This window comes from Magallana gigas, chromosome 10 (genome assembly GCF_963853765.1).
Source record: "Magallana gigas chromosome 10, xbMagGiga1.1, whole genome shotgun sequence".
In the NCBI taxonomy this organism is placed as follows: Eukaryota; Metazoa; Mollusca; class Bivalvia; order Ostreida; family Ostreidae; genus Magallana; species Magallana gigas.
In genome coordinates this window covers 26,567,856-26,586,309 of record NC_088862.1, presented here as the reverse complement: position 1 = coordinate 26,586,309, position 18,454 = coordinate 26,567,856, and the positions used below count along the sequence as shown (strand labels likewise).

Here is an 18,454-nt window from a genome sequence, read left to right as displayed (position 1 = left end):
AAACAACAACTGGTTTATTGATTTATTTGAATAAGCTTTAATTTTCATTTATAAAGCGTGAAAATTTTCGAAAAAGCGCTCGCTGAAATTATGTAATAAATTAATATATAATTCCCCATGTTATATTTTTGAATCGAAGAAGGCTTATTATATTCACAGCTAGAAGAAACTTATTTGATTCATTCAGGAATATATCTTTTAGTCTTCGGAGCATAAATGAATGTTTTTCCGTGTTTAAGTGTTTATTTGCTATAGCCTACAGTGCGTGATTTTAAACAGCTGTTTAACTGTTTGTGTACCACATTACATGTAGAACCAAATATCAAGCACCTGTCTATTCATATCTCCAATGCGTCGCGGCGAGCACCCTCCTTTTATACAAAAGGTACAAGAACAAGATTATTTGCCACAGTAGTACTCTATGACATGCACCTGTCCATTCATCTCTCCCAGCCAGAGTTGGCCTTCCTCGTCCAAAGCAAGAGAACACGGACAACTCACGCCGTTTTCAACGGACACCAAAAACCGCAGAAACTGTCCGTGTCTGTCCAACATATGGACAGCGCTATTGTCGCAGTCACAGATCAAAATATTGTCGTATTTATCACAGACTAGATCGGTGGGGGTAAATATTTCACAATTCACCTTTCTTTTTATCCTGCCGTTGTATTTGAAGCGATATCTCCCGTAGATATCCACAGATATCACACATTTGGTCGCCCAGTCTAGCACAACAACGTCGCCGACACTGTTGACGGCAATTTTGTCCGGATCGGAATACAACGGCTGGTTGCCACGGTCTCGTTGCAACTCTCGTACAATCTCACCCTGTGACGTCATTTTCACCACTTTTGCCGTAGTCTCGTTGCGTAAACTGACGTAGATATCGTTTTCCTTAGAAATAAACACCCCTCTTGTCACAAAAGGATAAAACGAGGTAAAGTCAAGCGTACTGGGATCTTGAACGTTCACAAATTTGATAGAAGTTCCCAGATCGGGCGCAACGAGAAGGTTGCCTGATTGGGAAACTTTCATGTCGTCTACGTAGAAGTCCGTATATATCCTCTTAGTCTCCCGTCCGTCTCTTTGATATTGGGCGACGACGGAGTCACTGTTGCAAGCAACCCAAGCAACGTTGCTGGAACTCGGACAAATGGCTGAAATGACGCTGTCGAGACGATGCTCGAACGTCGCCACGTGACGAACCTCGATCGGCGGAAGTTGGGTCTCTTCCTCATCAAAATCGAACCGTAAATCGGATAAGTCTATACTTGGCCTCATGTTGTTCTCAGTCAAGCTCCCTCCCTCGTTAAAATGATAAAGATATTCATTTTGTATAAGTCAAGACGGCCAGACTTTGTTAAGTCCTTTTTTGGGTTGAGATTGTTGCTATAACTACTGATGATACGTTGTAAGTGATGTTCGCTATCTAGGCCTGAAATGCGATAACAGTACTTGTAAAACACTTCAAAAACGGTGATTGGGGCGGGAATCGATTTAAAAGCGATCATAAAACTATAAAGAGATCAGCAATGATTTATATATTACATGCATAATATATCTGTCCAATATTTTGGCGTTATTTATGTACATGGCAACTGAAGTCGTTACATGTATTGTAGGCCAAGAGATGAGAAAAACTGTAAAATGTAAAATGTAAAGCACTAGGCAATTCGTTAAATTTAATCGATCATGTTGATGATTTTTTTTTGTGGGGGAAGGGGGGTTGTTCTTTAACTGAGACACAGCTTATACATTGGAATATGGTTCAATTACGATCAATTTCAGCTCGGGAAGAACTTTCAATAAAATTCATTAACAACAACAATATGCCTTGAATAGCGTAAAGGTACACTGTATGAATTGATTGATTCGTGCTATATATATCTATTGATTACTAACATAAGAAACAAACTCTCTTACGAACAGTTTACACATTACTCTATGTATTTTATTTGAAATATTAATGCACGTTGGACTAACCTTCGTCAAAATGGTATCCCGTTCCCGTTCGGATAACGCCGTTTCCATATCACAAATTAAATATCCAACTGGCATGCTCCACTTCGCATTATGACTGCACGCGTATTATTGAGTGCACGTACGAAGTGTACAGGGGTTAAATACATTTAACAAAATCCCGGATAAACAAATACAAACAAAGGCGTATGGGAGTCATCATGGTCATTTAACCATTATATAGCTAGAGTCCTTCTTTACCATAAGCCGGGCAATAATGCAAACACTAGACCTATATCAAGCATAACTATAAGGCTAATAAAAATTTTAAATCCCCCCTTTCGATAACTTTCATTTGCATGAAAAAAAAAATGCTTGTTTCCAAGCTGCATTCATCAGGGAAAAATCGAAATTCGTTACTTATTAAATTTCCGACCCCATGTATGGGATTAAACGACAATAAGTAAATTGTTCCTTGGGTATCCCCCGTATAAGATTACATCGACAAGGCTTGACAAAGGACCCAATAATTTGTCAAATTAAATGGGCTTCTTTCATTCATAACTTTTGAAACATGGACACGGTGGCGTTTAAATGGCGGGGGATTAAATCTAATAATGAAGATAAGCGTCTGATGTTGAATAGGAGAAATATATTGATACAAATATTTTAATACGCAATCCTTACCATCCCTTTACCAACACACACAGAGAGAGAGAGAGAGAGAGAGAGAGAGAGAGAGAGAGAGAGTGCTATGATGTTTTTGATGAATGGTAGGATGTATATATATATATATGTAACTTATTTAATTGGCGACGAAGGGTCTTCCAACCTTTTTTATTCACACACTTTCAACTGTATATATGGGGCTATGTGAGCTTTTCTTGCGTTTAGTAATTTAAAATATTTCTTCTGAAAATCGCCGTTACGTTTTAATTGATAAGTAACGGTTCTGAAATCTTATTTCTAACAGGTTGGGTGTTAAAATTAAATCCTTAATTGGATTCACGAGCAATACACAACAAAACAAGAGCGCACGCTGTCGTGCACATTTACAATTGAACCCCATTTTTAAATGACTTGACAATCGATTGGCAGCTAAAAGATTGTATATGGTCTTTAACTTGACTAAGACGGTCAAACTCCCAATGAAATAAAAATGAAAACATAAAACAATTTGTATTATGATCAGTATTCTGTAATATCAGCTTGGAAGCACCATCATCCATTTGCAAAAGACAAGACTTGAGATGCTGTAATTAATCTAATATTTACTCCTTATTAATCGATACTGTTAATTGATAAGCTATGCATGCTGTTTTTACACTTAGTACATGTAAATTCAACAAGTAAGGCATCCTTTAATTCACTAGGCTGGAGGGGTTGTCGAGGGGGTATCAAGTCACGTGTAGTCTAAAAATATATAGAGAGTATTTTGGGTTTTTTTTTTTTACATACCAATCTATTAAGAAAAGGGGTTGCTTAGGAGATACATTTTTATTTCAACACTTTTTTGCTGAATTCGAATTTGGATAGTAAAATGGCCATACCTGAAACATTTCAAATGCTCTGCATGAATACATATTTTGGGGATTTTTTTTTTATGATGATAACAAAGTTTTCTTAAAATCAGAAGTGACTAGGATCAAATGCTTCTAGGCTTACATTAATATTGGTTGTAAAATTTGAACTTAACGCATTAAATAATTAGCATATAATTTTGCGAGACAGATAAAAGTAACAGAGTACATGTACCAAGTAAAGGAGATCTGTTCTGTGCAGATCCAAGGAGAGGGGGGGGGGGGGGTTTGAAGTCGCCCCCCCTCGCCCCCCCCCCCCCCCCCCCCCCCCCCCCCCAGCAAAACAAACTTATACAATGGATCCTCCACAGAAAAATATTTGGATCCGCGCACGAGACTGAACAATATAATAACATTGAACAAAGAAAACATTTTTGAAGAATTTAATACAACAATACCCTTTAAATACAAAAAATAAGCCAAAAAATGGCAACATTATCTTTGAAAATATAAACAAAATTTGAGAAGATTCATATACAATACAAAATATGAAAATATGATAGTCAAGAAAAGGGAACTCTATATTAAGATTATTTGAAATGAAAAAAAAATTGGCACAGTGTATTTACATAAACCTTATAAAAAACTTTAAGAAAATTTATTTTCGCTGTATATATGGTATACTAGTATGAAATTGAAATTTTAGACTTCTCCATAGTTAAAGTCTGAATCTGAAATGTGATTGCATTGTGAACTTGATGGACTGGATAAAATTGAATGATTATTTGCAAAAAAACAGTGTTATAAATGTATAGGAAAGCTGATTTAGGAGAGTGACAATGAAAATGGAGGAACAATATGTATATAATATGTATGTACATGTACATGTATTTATCATGTATTAATAGATATGAAGACAAATATACATAGTTAATATGCCTCTGAGAACTTCACAGCTTTATATATGATAAGTAAACAGAATTATTAAGACACAAAATTTAGGTCAACAAATGTATTTGAGCATGTAGGCTATATAGATATATATATCAATTTCAATGTATCTTACATTTTGAATATACACATAATTCACCATAGCATACACAGTGAAAGTTGCGAAAAAAATATTTTGAAAGAACTGACAATATATTTAGCAGTCAGTTGATTCAAATTAAGAAACAATACGTAACAGTAACTTAATACTAGGTGAGAAGATATTTCAGCTGAAAAAAAAACCCATTATTTATCATCATGCTAATGTTTTGTAGGCTGATGGAATGTTGACAATTGTCAAGTAAGTACTGAACTGTATGAATAGTGTACAATAGATGTTTATGTCTAGCATATAAAATTTTAAATAATTATATAACATGTAATGTACATACAATGTACATACAATATACATGTATAGTAATAGTAGTACCAATAGGTACTGTTACAAATAAACACAACACACAGACAGATGTACTGTCAGTAGTACTATTAGTAGACAGTGCAGTTGGCTGAGGAGTACTGCGTACACACACTGTCGCTAGTCTTCTCGGTATATCCTGTGGTTTTGTCCAGGCCTGATCCTAAAATGAAGGGAAAACATTCACAATTCAACCCTCTCTGTAGGCATACAACGTCTATTAGTGTATATACAGTAGATTCCTAATTTTGTATGCATACAACATCGATTATTGCATGTACGGTAGATTTCTAATTAAACGCGAGAAATTAAACTTTGCATAAAATCATGAGAAGAAACTTCTCATCATCGTTTTTATTTTTCGGGCATAATATGTAAATTAAATAAAACTTTGACAAAAAAATTGGTGATTTTATGATTTGATGCAAAACAATTAAAACACGGAATTAGGTACTCGCATTAAAAAATAAAAGAAGGAAATAAGGAAACTTCAGCTATGATAATGATAATTTTAACCTCATTAGTATATTAATTAGGATTGTATTTGATTTGTTGTACCAGTAACTTTGGGGCACTAACCTGTGACTAAGTTGTGGAGATTGCAGTAGTTTGTGCCGTAGTCAAGCAGGGCGTACCAGGTCTCGGAGGTTGAAAAACCCTAAAAACATTACACATGGAGAATATAAACTTTTTAATTTTTCACAGATAATCTTTGTGCAACATAATCATATGGAAATCATCTAACATGTACCGAGCTTCAAAAATTCTAACTATATATTGTGTATATATTGTGGGTTATTTTGATGTGACATAAAACTGATGTATATGTAATGAGTTTAACTGTGTTTGAGAAAATCACAGTTTGTTTCGTATAGCCATGGATGACAAAAACATTTATTTAATAATTAAGTGTACTCTAGTGTATAGTCATTGATGACAAATGGTATAGTACTTACGTGGACATTGCAACTGCTAGCCGAACTTGAAGGTCCAAAGGTGAAGGTCAGATCATCTTTGTAATGTTTGACTGGGGTCTCGTGTATTGCTCTCAGCTCGTTCCCTGACTCACTCACAAACTGTTGAAAAAAATATCAGATTTAGAACATGTGATACAAAATTGAGAAACATTACTTACGTTTACATGTACATGTATATGTTATCATCATATTTGGAGGGGGTTTTAAATCTTATTTCCTTCCTGTTGTTTTCAATTAGTATTGTGTATAGCCTCCACTTACTTGACATCAAAATGACATGTAGACATTCTTGACAAGATCAATTTCATAAACTACATTTAAGCATTGAATCATTATTTTTTGAAAGATACATGTATAGTCTCATAACTGCAGCGGTGTATACAATGATACAAATTGAGTAAATTTGTATGCACACACCGCTGCAGTTATGAGACTATATCTTTCAAAAAATAATGATTTAATGCTTATATTTACATTTTTTAAAACCTCTTTCATTGTCTGCAAATGTGATTTATACGTTAAAATTTCTGATTTATTCTAAGGGTAAGTTCAAATTAATGGAAGAGCCACTGGAACAGCCACAAGCGTGAACTTTGATTCTCGCTTGTGATGTTGCATTTTAAAGCGTTCAACGTTTGTGACGTCATAATAAACTAGTCATTTTAACCTTTGGGTACCCTGTGTGTGTTGCGGTCTTATAACTGTGGTATCTTTTCACACACTTTACATGCAAAAAATATTCGGAATGTAAATATTAAAATTTTTGTCTTAACTTATTATAATTAAAATATTTAAGCTATTATTAAGGAAGAGTTAGACTTTATGGCAGTAGAGTATTTTTGAAGTATTCATTTTGCAATTTTAGTGATTATTCTATGAGACTGAAAGGTTTGATCAGGACTTTGTCACAATTTTTTGTGACAATTGCAGCCCTGAAAAGTCATTTTCAAATTCATTTGTGGCATGTAAAACACCTGGAAAATTTTAACTTTTAATCAATGACATGTTTATTTTCGTTGACCCATTTAGTTAAGTTAGATTCTTCTCCACAGCATTAAGGCACAAAAAGGTCAATGATTTCCTTGGTACTGCTAAGTGGATGATTCATTGGCTACCCCTGGATGGGACATCAGTCCATCACAAGTTGACCCCCAAGCATAAGCCGATATCCAACTGCAGCTTGGTAGACTAAGACAATGTCTATAAGGACACAACACATAACATCAAGTGACCACAGGAGGGCTTGAACCAGTAACCTTTGAGTTACTGGCCTAACACCTATAACCACTGAACCATTTGCTCCATATTGGCTTATTCACTCTGTTAAAACTACTAGTAAAACAATAATAGCTCTGCAAGGGATTAGACATACAAACCTTGTACAAGCATTTCTCTCCTCCATTTTTACAGTTGTCTGCAGTAGTCCAAGCACTGATTTGATTCTTCAGTTTAGACTTCACACTGTCACAAGAAACTCCAAAAGTCCTACAAATATGAATCAAAGCAAATTGAGTATCTAGTAAAATATACAAAGATAATAAATATTTCATGTATATCAATCATTAAAGAATCATAGATGAACACATGTTTCACTAAGTAAAGCTTTGGACAACATGACAACAAGCTTGGTTTTTTAAAAATAACGAAGAAATTTGGTTTGTTGAACATGTGGAATGATTTAATTTTTATGTCAAAATGAATGAGTAAAATACTAAAATATGGTAAACTGCCAAAATTACCTAAAATAATCATTTCATTAGTGCATGCTTGCTATGCAGTTAATTTAGACAGTCAAGAGACAAGCTTCCAACAGTGTGAGACAATAGTTGGACACTGGTTCATTAAATTATAAGTAATCTAAATCATATGGGGCTGCTTCAATGTTATTGTAGATGTAACTTTGCAAAGATATCACTCTGAACCTGCATACAAAATACAAGACCGTGCAATCTTGTCATATTAATAAGTAAAAATAAGCAAATATGACAGAATCTGATTGTAATATTCTATCAATCAGCGTGTGTTTTTTTTTAATCATTAAAGCTCATATCTGCCTGTTTATGGCTCGAAGTTGAAAATACATATAAAACTTTGAAATAATATCAGACTGATTTATAATGCACCTTCAAATTATAGTTGCACTTTAACTTTGTTAAAAATTATCACATGTACATCCCAACCACCAGACAAAAGTACACAAATTAACACAAACCAGTCTATTTTACAGGAGGCATGTAGAGGGCCAGAAACTGCCAGGCCAACTAAAACTCCAACCACAGCCAAGGCCAAAAATCCCGAAATTCCCACCGCCATCTTAAAATACCAAGGCTTTCTTGTCCAACACGGGCAGCAAATAGAAGTTTTAGAACGACGACTTCCTAGGATTTTATATTTATCTGACTGTCCACGCGACATCGGAGATAGATAAGAGGTTGTTGTATAAGTAGCAAGAGTCACGAGATTTCTACTTTCACTTTGATGAAAGTCTGTCTTGCTTCTAGGTATCCATTGATGTAAAAACCCGAGCCTACCGAAATGATATTATGCAACGAAGATTATGCAAATAATAGGGCGGACTTCGTTTGTCCCATAACGGCGTACGCCGAAATGCGCCGGTTATATCAGAGACATAAATAATATTATTATTCAAACATGTTAAAATTATATTATTTATGTCTCTGGTCATATAAACAAAAATAGAGGACCATATCAGATGCTTTAATATAACAGCTGTTGGTGTAACCAGAGTAACGATGACACAATTCCAAAAAGACATCATTCTTTGTCAGCTTTGCTAGAACTCCTACCGTTACATACGTTAGATAAAAATATTTCATCAAAATTACTACAAATAAAGAGTTTTTTATAGGCTAGGGTACTCTGCGCAAAATTACAAAAAATTGTTAAATTCATACATTCAATCAGAAACATGTTATTTATGTCTCTGATTCCACAGGCACCTGAATTTTTATCAATCAGTCGCTTAATAAGTCATATATCGAAAAATCCTACCCCTACTATATATAAGTGTATTTATATATAGTAGGAGTAGAATTTTTCGATGTATGACTGTTTATTTATGTCTCTGGGTGATTCAAATGATGAGAATGCTAAGTCATTAACAATTGTTATCTACATTTTTCATCTCATTAAACATTACGTAACTGAGATGAAAAAAGTAACGTTAGATAACATTTATTAATAAATTAGCAACATAAGGTTAACTGGCGCATTCGATGTACGTCGGTTTGACAAATGAAGTCCTGCCATATTTCCTTGTTTTCTACCTGGTCGCAACCTCTCGGGCTTTTTTCTGCTCGATTGTGGTGAAAACAAAAAAACCCGAGAAGTTGTAGCGCAGCGACATCTATGGGGTTATATAAAATGTCGAAGTCTGCATTGAAAATATCCTTCCTTCTGTGTTTACTCTGCATCTTTGTTGTCACACTAACCGAATCTCAAAAATACAAACCAACATGGGAGAGCATTGATTCTCGGCCGATTCCGGAATGGTACGACGATGCCAAGATTGGAATGTTCATAACATGGGGAGTCTATTCCGTCCCATCTATGAGCAGTGAATGGTTTTGGTGGTTTTGGAAAGGGCAGCCTCAATCTTACATTGTGGACTTCATGAAAAAATACTACCCCCCAAAGTGGACGTATGCAGACTTCGCTAAGGATTTCCGAGCAGAGTTTTACAACCCAAAGAAATGGAGGGACATAATTGTCTCCTCAGGAGCAAAGTAAGATTAATAATTATAATAGTTATTTCAGTGTTTTATTTAGTGGATTGACTAGCTATTTAGCTTCATATGTATTAAAGCAACCTAATTGTTAATTAATTTTAAAAAAATGCACTAATGGTTTCATTAATTTTATACTTATACTAATCTTTAATTAGGTACATAGTATTTACTTCCAAGCACAGTGATGGCTACAGTTTGTATCCAACAAATGTCACCTACCAGTGGAACTCGAGGGATGTTGGTGCAAAGAGAGATCTTATCGGTAAGTATATATATTCAAGGCTTAATTGTTATCTCAAACTTTAATGTATAGAGAAAAAAACTTTGTGCATGGTTAAAGATTGGCCATGTACCATGTAACTTTATTAAAAGTTAAAAATACATAAAGAAAAAAGATTGGGTTTTCAACTTGGTTCAACATACATGTACATGTATACATGATAAACATGTACAAGGTAAATTGCGATGATACCAAAGTTCTACTGGTGAACATGGTTTATAGGAAGTGATTCAGTAGTGAATATATATTTTCCTCACAGGTGATTTACAGGTTGCGTTGAAGGGGTCAGGGGTCAGATTTGGACTCTATCATGCCATGATAGAGTGGTTTAATCCTATATGGCTAGCAGACCAGAGGAATAATTTAACCACTCAACATTATGTCAAGGTTTGTACACCTTTACTTATTTTGCCTAATGTCTAGATGAGTGAAAGGGGCAAAAATAAAATGGGGGCAAGTATTTCCCTGTATACAGTATATCATTAAGTCACATGTATGTCACCATTAAATAAAATGGATATGTTTATATATTATTCCTTATTTTTTATGATTTAGGACTACATATTTCCTCAACTACGGGAGATTATCAATACCTACAAGCCAGACATGCTGTGGAATGACGCTGGGTGGCTGGCTCCTAGCTGGTACTGGAATGCCACCGTGTTCTTGGCATGGCTCTACAATGAAAGGTACAGTAGTTCTTTGCTTGGACGTGTGGGTTATTCCTATGCGTACTCTAGCTAAAGGGCTCTAGATTGTCTATAATTAGGGCCATTTGAAGGCCCCCTTGACCAATTTCCCCGTTCAAAAAAAGGTACATTGTACTACTTCTTTTCCCAATTGAATGTGTTCATTTCCCCAACAGCCATTTCTCTTAATAGTTAAAGATTATATATTAGTAAGATATACAATAAGACTTAACTTGCTATTAATTCACCTCTGTATTAATTACAAAACAAAAATTTATTTGTCAAGGATAATGAAGAGCACAGACACCAAATATACAATGTATCATGATTTTATTAATAAGTTAAATGTTTACTACCCCAAACTTTACCAAATTATAGCAAACACCACAAGTCATATTCCCTCTCAAGTTAGATGACCTATTTGTCTTGGTTGTTTTAACTTTTATATGTGATGACCTGTGATGTTTTCTGTGTGTTTATAGCCCCGTGAAGGACTACATCCTGACCAACGACCGGTGGGGATCCGACTGTTTCTGTAAACATGGCGGGGTGTGGACCTGCTCCGACCGCTTTCATCCTGGTACGTACCAACTAAAACAACAATGTGTACTGCTTGTGACTTCTGGATTGGATAAACAAATTTTTCTACTTTGTTTACATGTAACATTTCTTGCATTCATCACAATATGATGCATATGCAAAAAGTTTGACAATTGAATTTTAATTATTTTATACAAATTAACATCAATTACTTTATTGGATATTTTTTTTAAATTTTAGTTGTATTGTTTAAACTTAGTAATAAACTTAGTAATAGAAATTAGATTATAACAACTGAATCTAATTTCTTTTTATGTTACACTCGAACGAATAACTTGGAATACTTACTTTTGTCTCACAGTGTATAAAAATACAAGTACAAATGTACTTGTAGTAAAGTTATACATTATGATGTATTGCAACTTGAATTTGATTCAAGGGTGTCAATAAAATTGATATACATTCAAGCATATTTGAGATCTAATTTTATCTTTTAAAGACATAATATTGAAGAAGGTTTAAAAAGTTTAGGAGACATTAAAACTTTTTCTTTTTAGGGCATGTTATGCCTCATAAGTGGGTCAACGCTATGACAATCGACAAGGGGTCGTGGGGTTATAGAAGGAATGCTGACCTGAGGGATTTCTACACAATAGAGGAACTACTGAAGGAAGTGATCTACACTATCAGGTACGGGCATCCTTAGCATTCCAGTCTCTGATTGGTTGATCAATTGATCCAACAAAGTAAATCTGATCAAAATACAAATCTCGGACTCCACAACATCTCTATTTCTCTATTTTGTGTCAGTTTGCAAGCAAAAAATTTTTTTGTAGAATTTATAAAGTTCACAACAACAATGCAAAGCACATAGATCTAGAGATCTCACAATGACCTATTGAGGGTTATGATCTGTGATGTCAGAATGAAATTTGATTTAACCAATCAGATGGCAAGTTGCGCTTTTCTGTAAGTGATATTGTGATGTTATGGAACATGACCCTGTAAATTGAATCATTGTGAGATCTGTAATGTCAGATTTGAGAATTTGGAATAATTTAAAGATTCTTCGTACAAGAAGATTTGAAAAAACAATTACTGTAGATTGGTTATTTTACCTTCTAAACTCTGCAATTCCACCATTTTGTGTCAATTTGCCAGCAAATGAATTTTTGGTGTGATTTGTAAAGTTTAAAACTGCCAAAAAAAATAAAACCAAATTTTTAACCGGGTTTTACTCCTCCTACAGTTTTCAAGATAGGAAGTTGTTCTTTTCAAGATCAATTGTACATATATCAGAGGTGTGCATATTGCTAGGATTTTGATTTCCGATAATTTATCGAAAAAATACTAGATTTTGAACTTAGTCATTTTTGGCAAAATATTGCATATAGGGTACCCTCATTGTACGGATAACTCCTCCTACAGTTTTCAAGATAGGAAGTTGTTCTTTTGCAGATCAATTGAACATATACCAGAGGTGTGTATATTGCTAGGATTTTGATTTCTGATAATTTTTGAAAAAAATACTAGCTTTTGAACTTAGTCATTTTTGGCAAAATATTGCATATAGGGTACCCTCATTGTATGGATAACTCCTCCTACAGTTTTCAAGATAAGAAGTTGTTCTTTTGCAGAGATCTATTGTACATATATTAGAGGTGTGCCTATTGCTAGGATTTTGATTTCTGATAATTTATGAAAAAAATACCAGCTTTTGAACATAGTCATTTTTTGGTAAAATATTGCATATATTAGGGTACTCCATTTCACTGGATAGGGGTTGACATGGATTATGGATACAGTTCACATACCGGTAAAAGAAAACCCGGTTTGCTGTCACATTGACAGCTTTTCACTTGTTAAAATCTGTGATGGTTGCTTTCAGCAAATTTCATGCGAATAGAAATTTCTTTTGTTTTTCAAGGAATCTGCCGTAAAGAACTATATATGATATTAGTCAAATTTGGCCCCCATAATTCGCTATTTTTAAAATGATTCAGGTACATTAATTTGTTGTGTTATTTTATTATAAGAGTTGACATAAAATATGTTTTTCACCTATTTATTTGATTTATATGCACTCACTGGCAGTATATGACGTCAGAAGTGATGCTATTTTTATAATTCAATCAAAATCAGTCCAAAAAGGACATTTTTCTTATATCTTTTTTTGAATGGGAAATATAGAGCGACTCTTTGAACAAGAACAGACTTTTTTACACTTGTACTTATTGGAGAGATACATCTTTGGTGAAAATATTTTGTTTGTTCAAGCAGTCGCTCAATGTTTCTTAAGGAAAAACTGCTTCAAAACAAGCTGTTTTATGCTAAAAATGAGAAAATGGCGGGAAAAGGTTAACTTTATGATGTCATATTTTTAAATTGTGGGCACTAAGATCAAAATGAAAATTATAAAAAAAACTTCAAATGTATATTTGTACAAATAAAACAATGAATTACAGTAAAATGAAAATGTTCATTTAAGGAGGCCATTTTAGGCTCAAACCATATATAGTCCTTTAAAAACAAGATGTGAAATTTACATCCTCCTTACCTCACCTAACCTCTTCGTGCCCGCTGGCACATAAGGCCCGAAAGATGAGAAATTTAATAGATTTTATTTTACTCAATTGCGTTTGTGAACAGTTTTGGTGGAAACATTTTGATCAATGTTGGACCCACGTCTTGGGGGACCCTGGCCCCGATCTACGAGGAGAGGTTCGGACAGTTGGGTTCCTGGCTGAAGGTGAACGGAGAGGCCATTTATAAGACCACACCATGGAGCTACCAGAATGACACCTTGTCTAACCGGGTCTGGTAGGTTATATAAACAGAAAATGATGGAAAATTACGAGAGAGAGAGAGAGAGAGAGAGAGAGTAGTATATTTTCTATTGAAATTTACATAATTAAAAGTATAAAACTATAAAAAATAGAAGAGAGATTTTAGAATCAGCAAGAGCAGTTTCTCCTGAATTTACACAGATATTACTGAATTCCTTTATTATAAATTCATTTAATTGGAAATCTAGTACAGTATTGAATATTCTTTTGTGTGAATGTTTTTATTTTCTTTTAAGGTACACAGCATCAAAGAAAGACAAGAGCACCATTTACTCCCTGCTCCTGGACTGGCCAGTTGATAACGAGGTTACGCTGGGAGCGCTCAAGGATATTCCCGTCTCCAACGTGACCTTGTTGGGATCGGAAGCCGTGATGAAATTTTCTCAGGAATCCGCGGGACTGAGGGTTGTGTTTCCGTACCTCAACATTCGACAAATGCCCTGCCTGTGGGCTTGGAGCTTGAAAATTAGTCTTCAGTAATAAACCGAGGCTGCACTGATATATCCGTAAATCCAGTAATTTTTGCAATAATTTTTTTTCACTTTTTTCGCAGTCACTTTTAAATTGCAAAATATTCAATACACAGAAATTTTATCTTGTATTGATTGCTTAAGAAAATTTTTGAATTGCAAAAAATTGGGGAGTTAGATTCGATTAGATATGGATACTTTATTGATATTTGAATAAGCTTCTATTAGAAATTTTTTTTGAACTGCAATAATGGGTTTTTTTGCGTTTAGTTATTTTTTTAGAGTTTGTTTGCTAATATTTGTGTAGATTGAAAGATACCAATTTTGTATACCAATACTGACCCTCTTTCAAATAGCGAATATGGAATGATTATATACTAAAAATATCTTACTAAAACATGCATTGCCCCTATACTTTAATGTAAAAATTCAAGGTGCAATTAATTGGACAAATATCAAAATTTTGAAAATTCCATTGGTGGACTGGAGTATGTTTATTTGACAACAACTTTAAAATGATATACTCGTTAAGAATATCAACCATTCATTAATCAGGTATAAATTGTGGTCATTATACATGGAATACCTTAACAACATTTATATTTTTATATTTTACTAGACTTTGACCCGTGCACGCAGGGGTTGACATTGCATACGATATCTGGCATTTACCGGTACAAAATAGATACATCGAAACACCGTATATTGTTGACATAAATTTGCAGAACCAAACTTCAAGTCTACAATAATGCTATTAATTTCACTATACTCTGCTTAGTTGGAATAATCTAACTGTGTCTCTGGAAAGGCCTTCACCAGTTAAAATGCCTCCCATTTGCCTGTAATGTAGCAAAAAATTGCAGAATCGCCCCAAAACGATTTTGGAGAAGACAGAGACATAGATAACATTTTATTTATGTCTCAGGAGAAAATTAATAAAGTTGCATTGAATATAACAGTCAAATTATTCACAACAAACCATTTTGAATCTGTAAATACCTTTGTTCAAAAAGTTTAATTCTATAATTGCAGAATTCAACATATTTCAATAACGTTTTTTACACACCATGTTGATATTCGAAAGTCACGGGATTTTGTTATAGTAAATGCACTGTGTTAGAGTTATCTTCCTTATTTTCTTTGATGAACAGAAAAAATTTCCAATGAAAATTAACACGCATTTATTTTATCGTTTCCAAGTTTATCCATGCAAATGTGATATTGTGAAAACATAAAATAAAGAGCCTCCCGTGGTTTAGAGTGAATGTAATGCGCATGCGCAAGATTGTTAAATCCAAAAAATTCAGATGATATCCAGAATTTTTTGAGGAATTTTCGTTGATTATTAATTAACGAAGCTTGATTGTGAAAAAATAAAAACAAATTGGTAATCTTCGAGTACCAGTGATGTTTAAAATATATAAAACAAAAGACAGTACTCTTCCGATTTATCGGTATTAAAGCTAAAAAATTCGAGTCTATTATTTTAATATAGTAGTATAGATATATTTAGTTTGGAAGAAATCCATTTTATGCAATATAAAGAAAATGCTCAATTTTTGTATCAATATTTTACAAGATTATAAGATGTTGCTTTACACAAACAACATTCAGTGTGTATAAAATGTACAAGTTCCATGTATATGTATTGATGAACATGTAGAGAATATACAAAGTTTGTTCATGTTATTATAAATAATATTTAGTCAGTGTTAAATACCCAATTAATTTAATTCTAGTTGTAACTAATTTGGCTGGCAATATGATATCATTTCTATTGTAAAACATAACTTGACTTTGTGTACCTCGCAATTCGATGCATGTGCAAAAATGAATTAATCCTCTTGACGTTATGTGTAAATTTTGTACAAATTTAAAAAAAAAATAATAGGCCTCATTTTCTGATTTTAGTTGCAGGTAATTATATTATAAGAAATAAATTCAAATTTTAACCTAGTACAGAAAGCTGTACGAGTTTATATAGCATGAACTGCTCCAAGTTATGTGACATCATAAGTAGCATTCATTTGGTACATGTAGAAATTAAAGAAGAAGGTACAGTTTCTTTTAATATTTGCCTTAAAATTCAAAAGTTGTTTAAATCTCATGAAAATATGCACACAATATCTTGAATACATGACTGTGTATATAAAGTACCATGCTATACACCTTTATTCTGGTTTCAAAAAAGGATAATGACTTCAACATTTTGCCATATTTCTAAAATGTTGTCAAAAATGATGAAAAATAGCAAATTTTCTCATATTTTTTGAAGAGGAAAATGTGTCCACAGCCGGCGCCCAGAACAAAATTAATTTATTTTATGTGATATCACATAATAAAGTTATAGTGCGAGTTTCATTTTAATTCTTAATTCCTTAAATGTTTTCAAATTACCAGGTACCTGTAGTTGAATAATATTGTTAACAATTTACGCAATTTCATTCATTTTTTTTTTACAAGAAAGTTATGATTTTGATTATACATTCCTTGATAGTGAAACACCATTGCATAATGAGATTTTGAAGTTTTTTCTTATACTTGAGTGCTTTTTTAAATTTTTTTTTTATATGAATAATAACTGTTGTGCTGTTTGTATATTTATTACTCTGTCTATGAAAAGTTTGTTATATGTATTTACATTGTCAAAAAGATCTATAATTTTTTTTCTGTTCTATTATATTTTTTGTATTAATTTTTTATTTTTTTTTTCAATAAACATATCTATGAAATTTGATTTGTCTCTTTCTGAAAGGAGGGAAGGTTGAAATTGATGGTAGAATTATGATTGATTATATTTATTTGTCTATAAGAGAGAGAGAGAGAGAGAGAGAGAGAGAGAGAGAGAGAAATTGTTGACACATGAATCACAGGAACTGCAATCAAGTTGATATAATAACACACTTTTATGTCTGTACCATTTCTTTTCATAAGCATACACATAATTATATGAAGCTCCATTTACTGTAAATAGTTTGACAACCAACTGTTCACTAATAACTGCCAGCTCCTTAATGCTTCAGTCATACTAAAAGTAACTTATCAAATCAGATGCACTCCTACTTATGTGTACATGTATGCGCACGTCCATTGGCTTTAAAAGCAGTGATATTGTTCATTCAACTAGATTGCTTTATTTCATTTGGGTTATGGAGACAAACCATAAAACTGTTCAACATCTATAAGTTCATGTATATTTCAGATCTATAATGATACAGATGCATTATTTTTGTACTATACATGCTTCAAACGGGCAACATTTTTAAAGTGGAGCTCCAGTTTGACTAAATTTATACCGGTATACTTATTTTTCATGCAGAAAAATCCGTAGATAATAAAAAGGGTCCCTGGTTTATTTATTCAATTTTAGATGAATTCTTATTATAAAATTTTTGTTCACGTTGTGCAATAATGAAATAACATTTTTTGCTGATAAGATAAATACATCATAACTAAATAATATTATGAATTATGTTAACACTGCTATATATAAATGGTGTCTGATTGTTTTTTTTTTTAAAAGTGATTCATTATACATGTATCTTAATTGATTGATGTCTTTGCATAGAAAAGAGAATGTTATTTCGGTTGTGCCGATAAGTTTTTAAATAGGTCAATGATTGTTCCCTTTTTTGGAGTTTCCAGACTTTATATATGATGTGAAAAAACCCCAAACAGGAATTAATCAAAGCTTAAGAAAGAGAGAGAGAGAGAGAGAGAGAGAGAGAGAGAGAGAGAGAGAGAGAGAGAGATATGAAAATCCAACAAGATAAACTCTTTACCTAAATTCAAGCTGACAGTGTAGAAGATAGATAAAATGAACTAAAATCGCCTCCGGTGATTAAGCATAATCTAAAGATAAATCTGTTTTATAAATCGTTAAGGTTTTACCGTTCATTTGAATGTGTGATTAATGGATGGGAATTTGTTCCTGTTCACTTAAAGTGCATGATAACTATTTATTGACTTTTTAAAAAAAAAAGTACACTGTTCATAATATTTCATATGAAATTCAT

At 33.2% G+C, this 18,454-nt stretch overlaps 3 protein-coding genes across 3 annotated transcripts; 1 reads left to right on the top strand and 2 right to left on the bottom strand.

Annotated features, from left to right (window-relative positions):
- Positions 1 to 7: 7 nt before the first annotated feature.
- LOC105333092 (tripartite motif-containing protein 3) lies at positions 8 to 2,459 on the bottom strand. Its single transcript, XM_011435917.4, has 2 exons — positions 1,984 to 2,459; positions 8 to 1,435 (listed from the first exon to the last, which is right to left on the bottom strand). The coding sequence occupies exon 2, from the start codon at positions 1,279 to 1,281 to the stop codon at positions 400 to 402; it is 882 nt and encodes a 293-aa protein (XP_011434219.3). The 5' UTR covers positions 1,282 to 1,435; positions 1,984 to 2,459; the 3' UTR covers positions 8 to 399.
- Positions 2,460 to 3,906: 1,447 nt separating this feature from the next.
- LOC105333086 (uncharacterized) lies at positions 3,907 to 8,348 on the bottom strand. The gene is made up of 5 exons (XM_011435904.4): positions 8,077 to 8,348; positions 7,241 to 7,349; positions 5,844 to 5,963; positions 5,467 to 5,545; positions 3,907 to 5,050 (listed from the first exon to the last, which is right to left on the bottom strand). Exons 1-5 carry the CDS (start codon positions 8,277 to 8,279, stop codon positions 4,959 to 4,961), a joined length of 603 nt encoding a protein of 200 aa, XP_011434206.2. The 5' UTR covers positions 8,280 to 8,348; the 3' UTR covers positions 3,907 to 4,958.
- Positions 8,349 to 9,214: 866 nt separating this feature from the next.
- LOC105333078 (alpha-L-fucosidase) lies at positions 9,215 to 16,299 on the top strand. Its single transcript, XM_011435892.4, has 8 exons — positions 9,215 to 9,610; positions 9,769 to 9,875; positions 10,153 to 10,280; positions 10,449 to 10,582; positions 11,065 to 11,162; positions 11,680 to 11,812; positions 13,772 to 13,942; positions 14,205 to 16,299. The coding sequence occupies exons 1-8, from the start codon at positions 9,234 to 9,236 to the stop codon at positions 14,446 to 14,448; spliced, it is 1,392 nt and encodes a 463-aa protein (XP_011434194.3). The 5' UTR covers positions 9,215 to 9,233; the 3' UTR covers positions 14,449 to 16,299.
- The last annotated feature ends 2,155 nt before the right edge of the window (positions 16,300 to 18,454 follow it).

What these genes read in the sequence shown, in the direction of transcription:
- LOC105333092 (XM_011435917.4), bottom strand. Translation starts at nt 1,281, where the DNA reads ATGAGGCCAAGTATAGACTTATCCGATTTACGGTTCGATTTTGATGAG.
- LOC105333086 (XM_011435904.4), bottom strand. Translation starts at nt 8,279, where the DNA reads ATGTCGCGTGGACAGTCAGATAAATATAAAATCCTAGGAAGTCGTCGT. An exon ending in GCCTCCTGTAAAATAGACTG is followed by an intron (nt 7,350 to 8,076) that starts GTTTGTGTTAAT and finishes TCATATTTGTAG; the next exon opens with GACTTTTGGAGTTTCTTGTG. An exon ending in GAGAGAAATGCTTGTACAAG is followed by an intron (nt 5,964 to 7,240) that starts GTTTGTATGTCT and finishes TTTTTTCAACAG; the next exon opens with TTTGTGAGTGAGTCAGGGAA.
- LOC105333078 (XM_011435892.4), top strand. Translation starts at nt 9,234, where the DNA reads ATGGGGTTATATAAAATGTCGAAGTCTGCATTGAAAATATCCTTCCTT. An exon ending in ATTGTCTCCTCAGGAGCAAA is followed by an intron (nt 9,611 to 9,768) that starts GTAAGATTAATA and finishes ATCTTTAATTAG; the next exon opens with GTACATAGTATTTACTTCCA. An exon ending in CCACTCAACATTATGTCAAG is followed by an intron (nt 10,281 to 10,448) that starts GTTTGTACACCT and finishes TTTATGATTTAG; the next exon opens with GACTACATATTTCCTCAACT.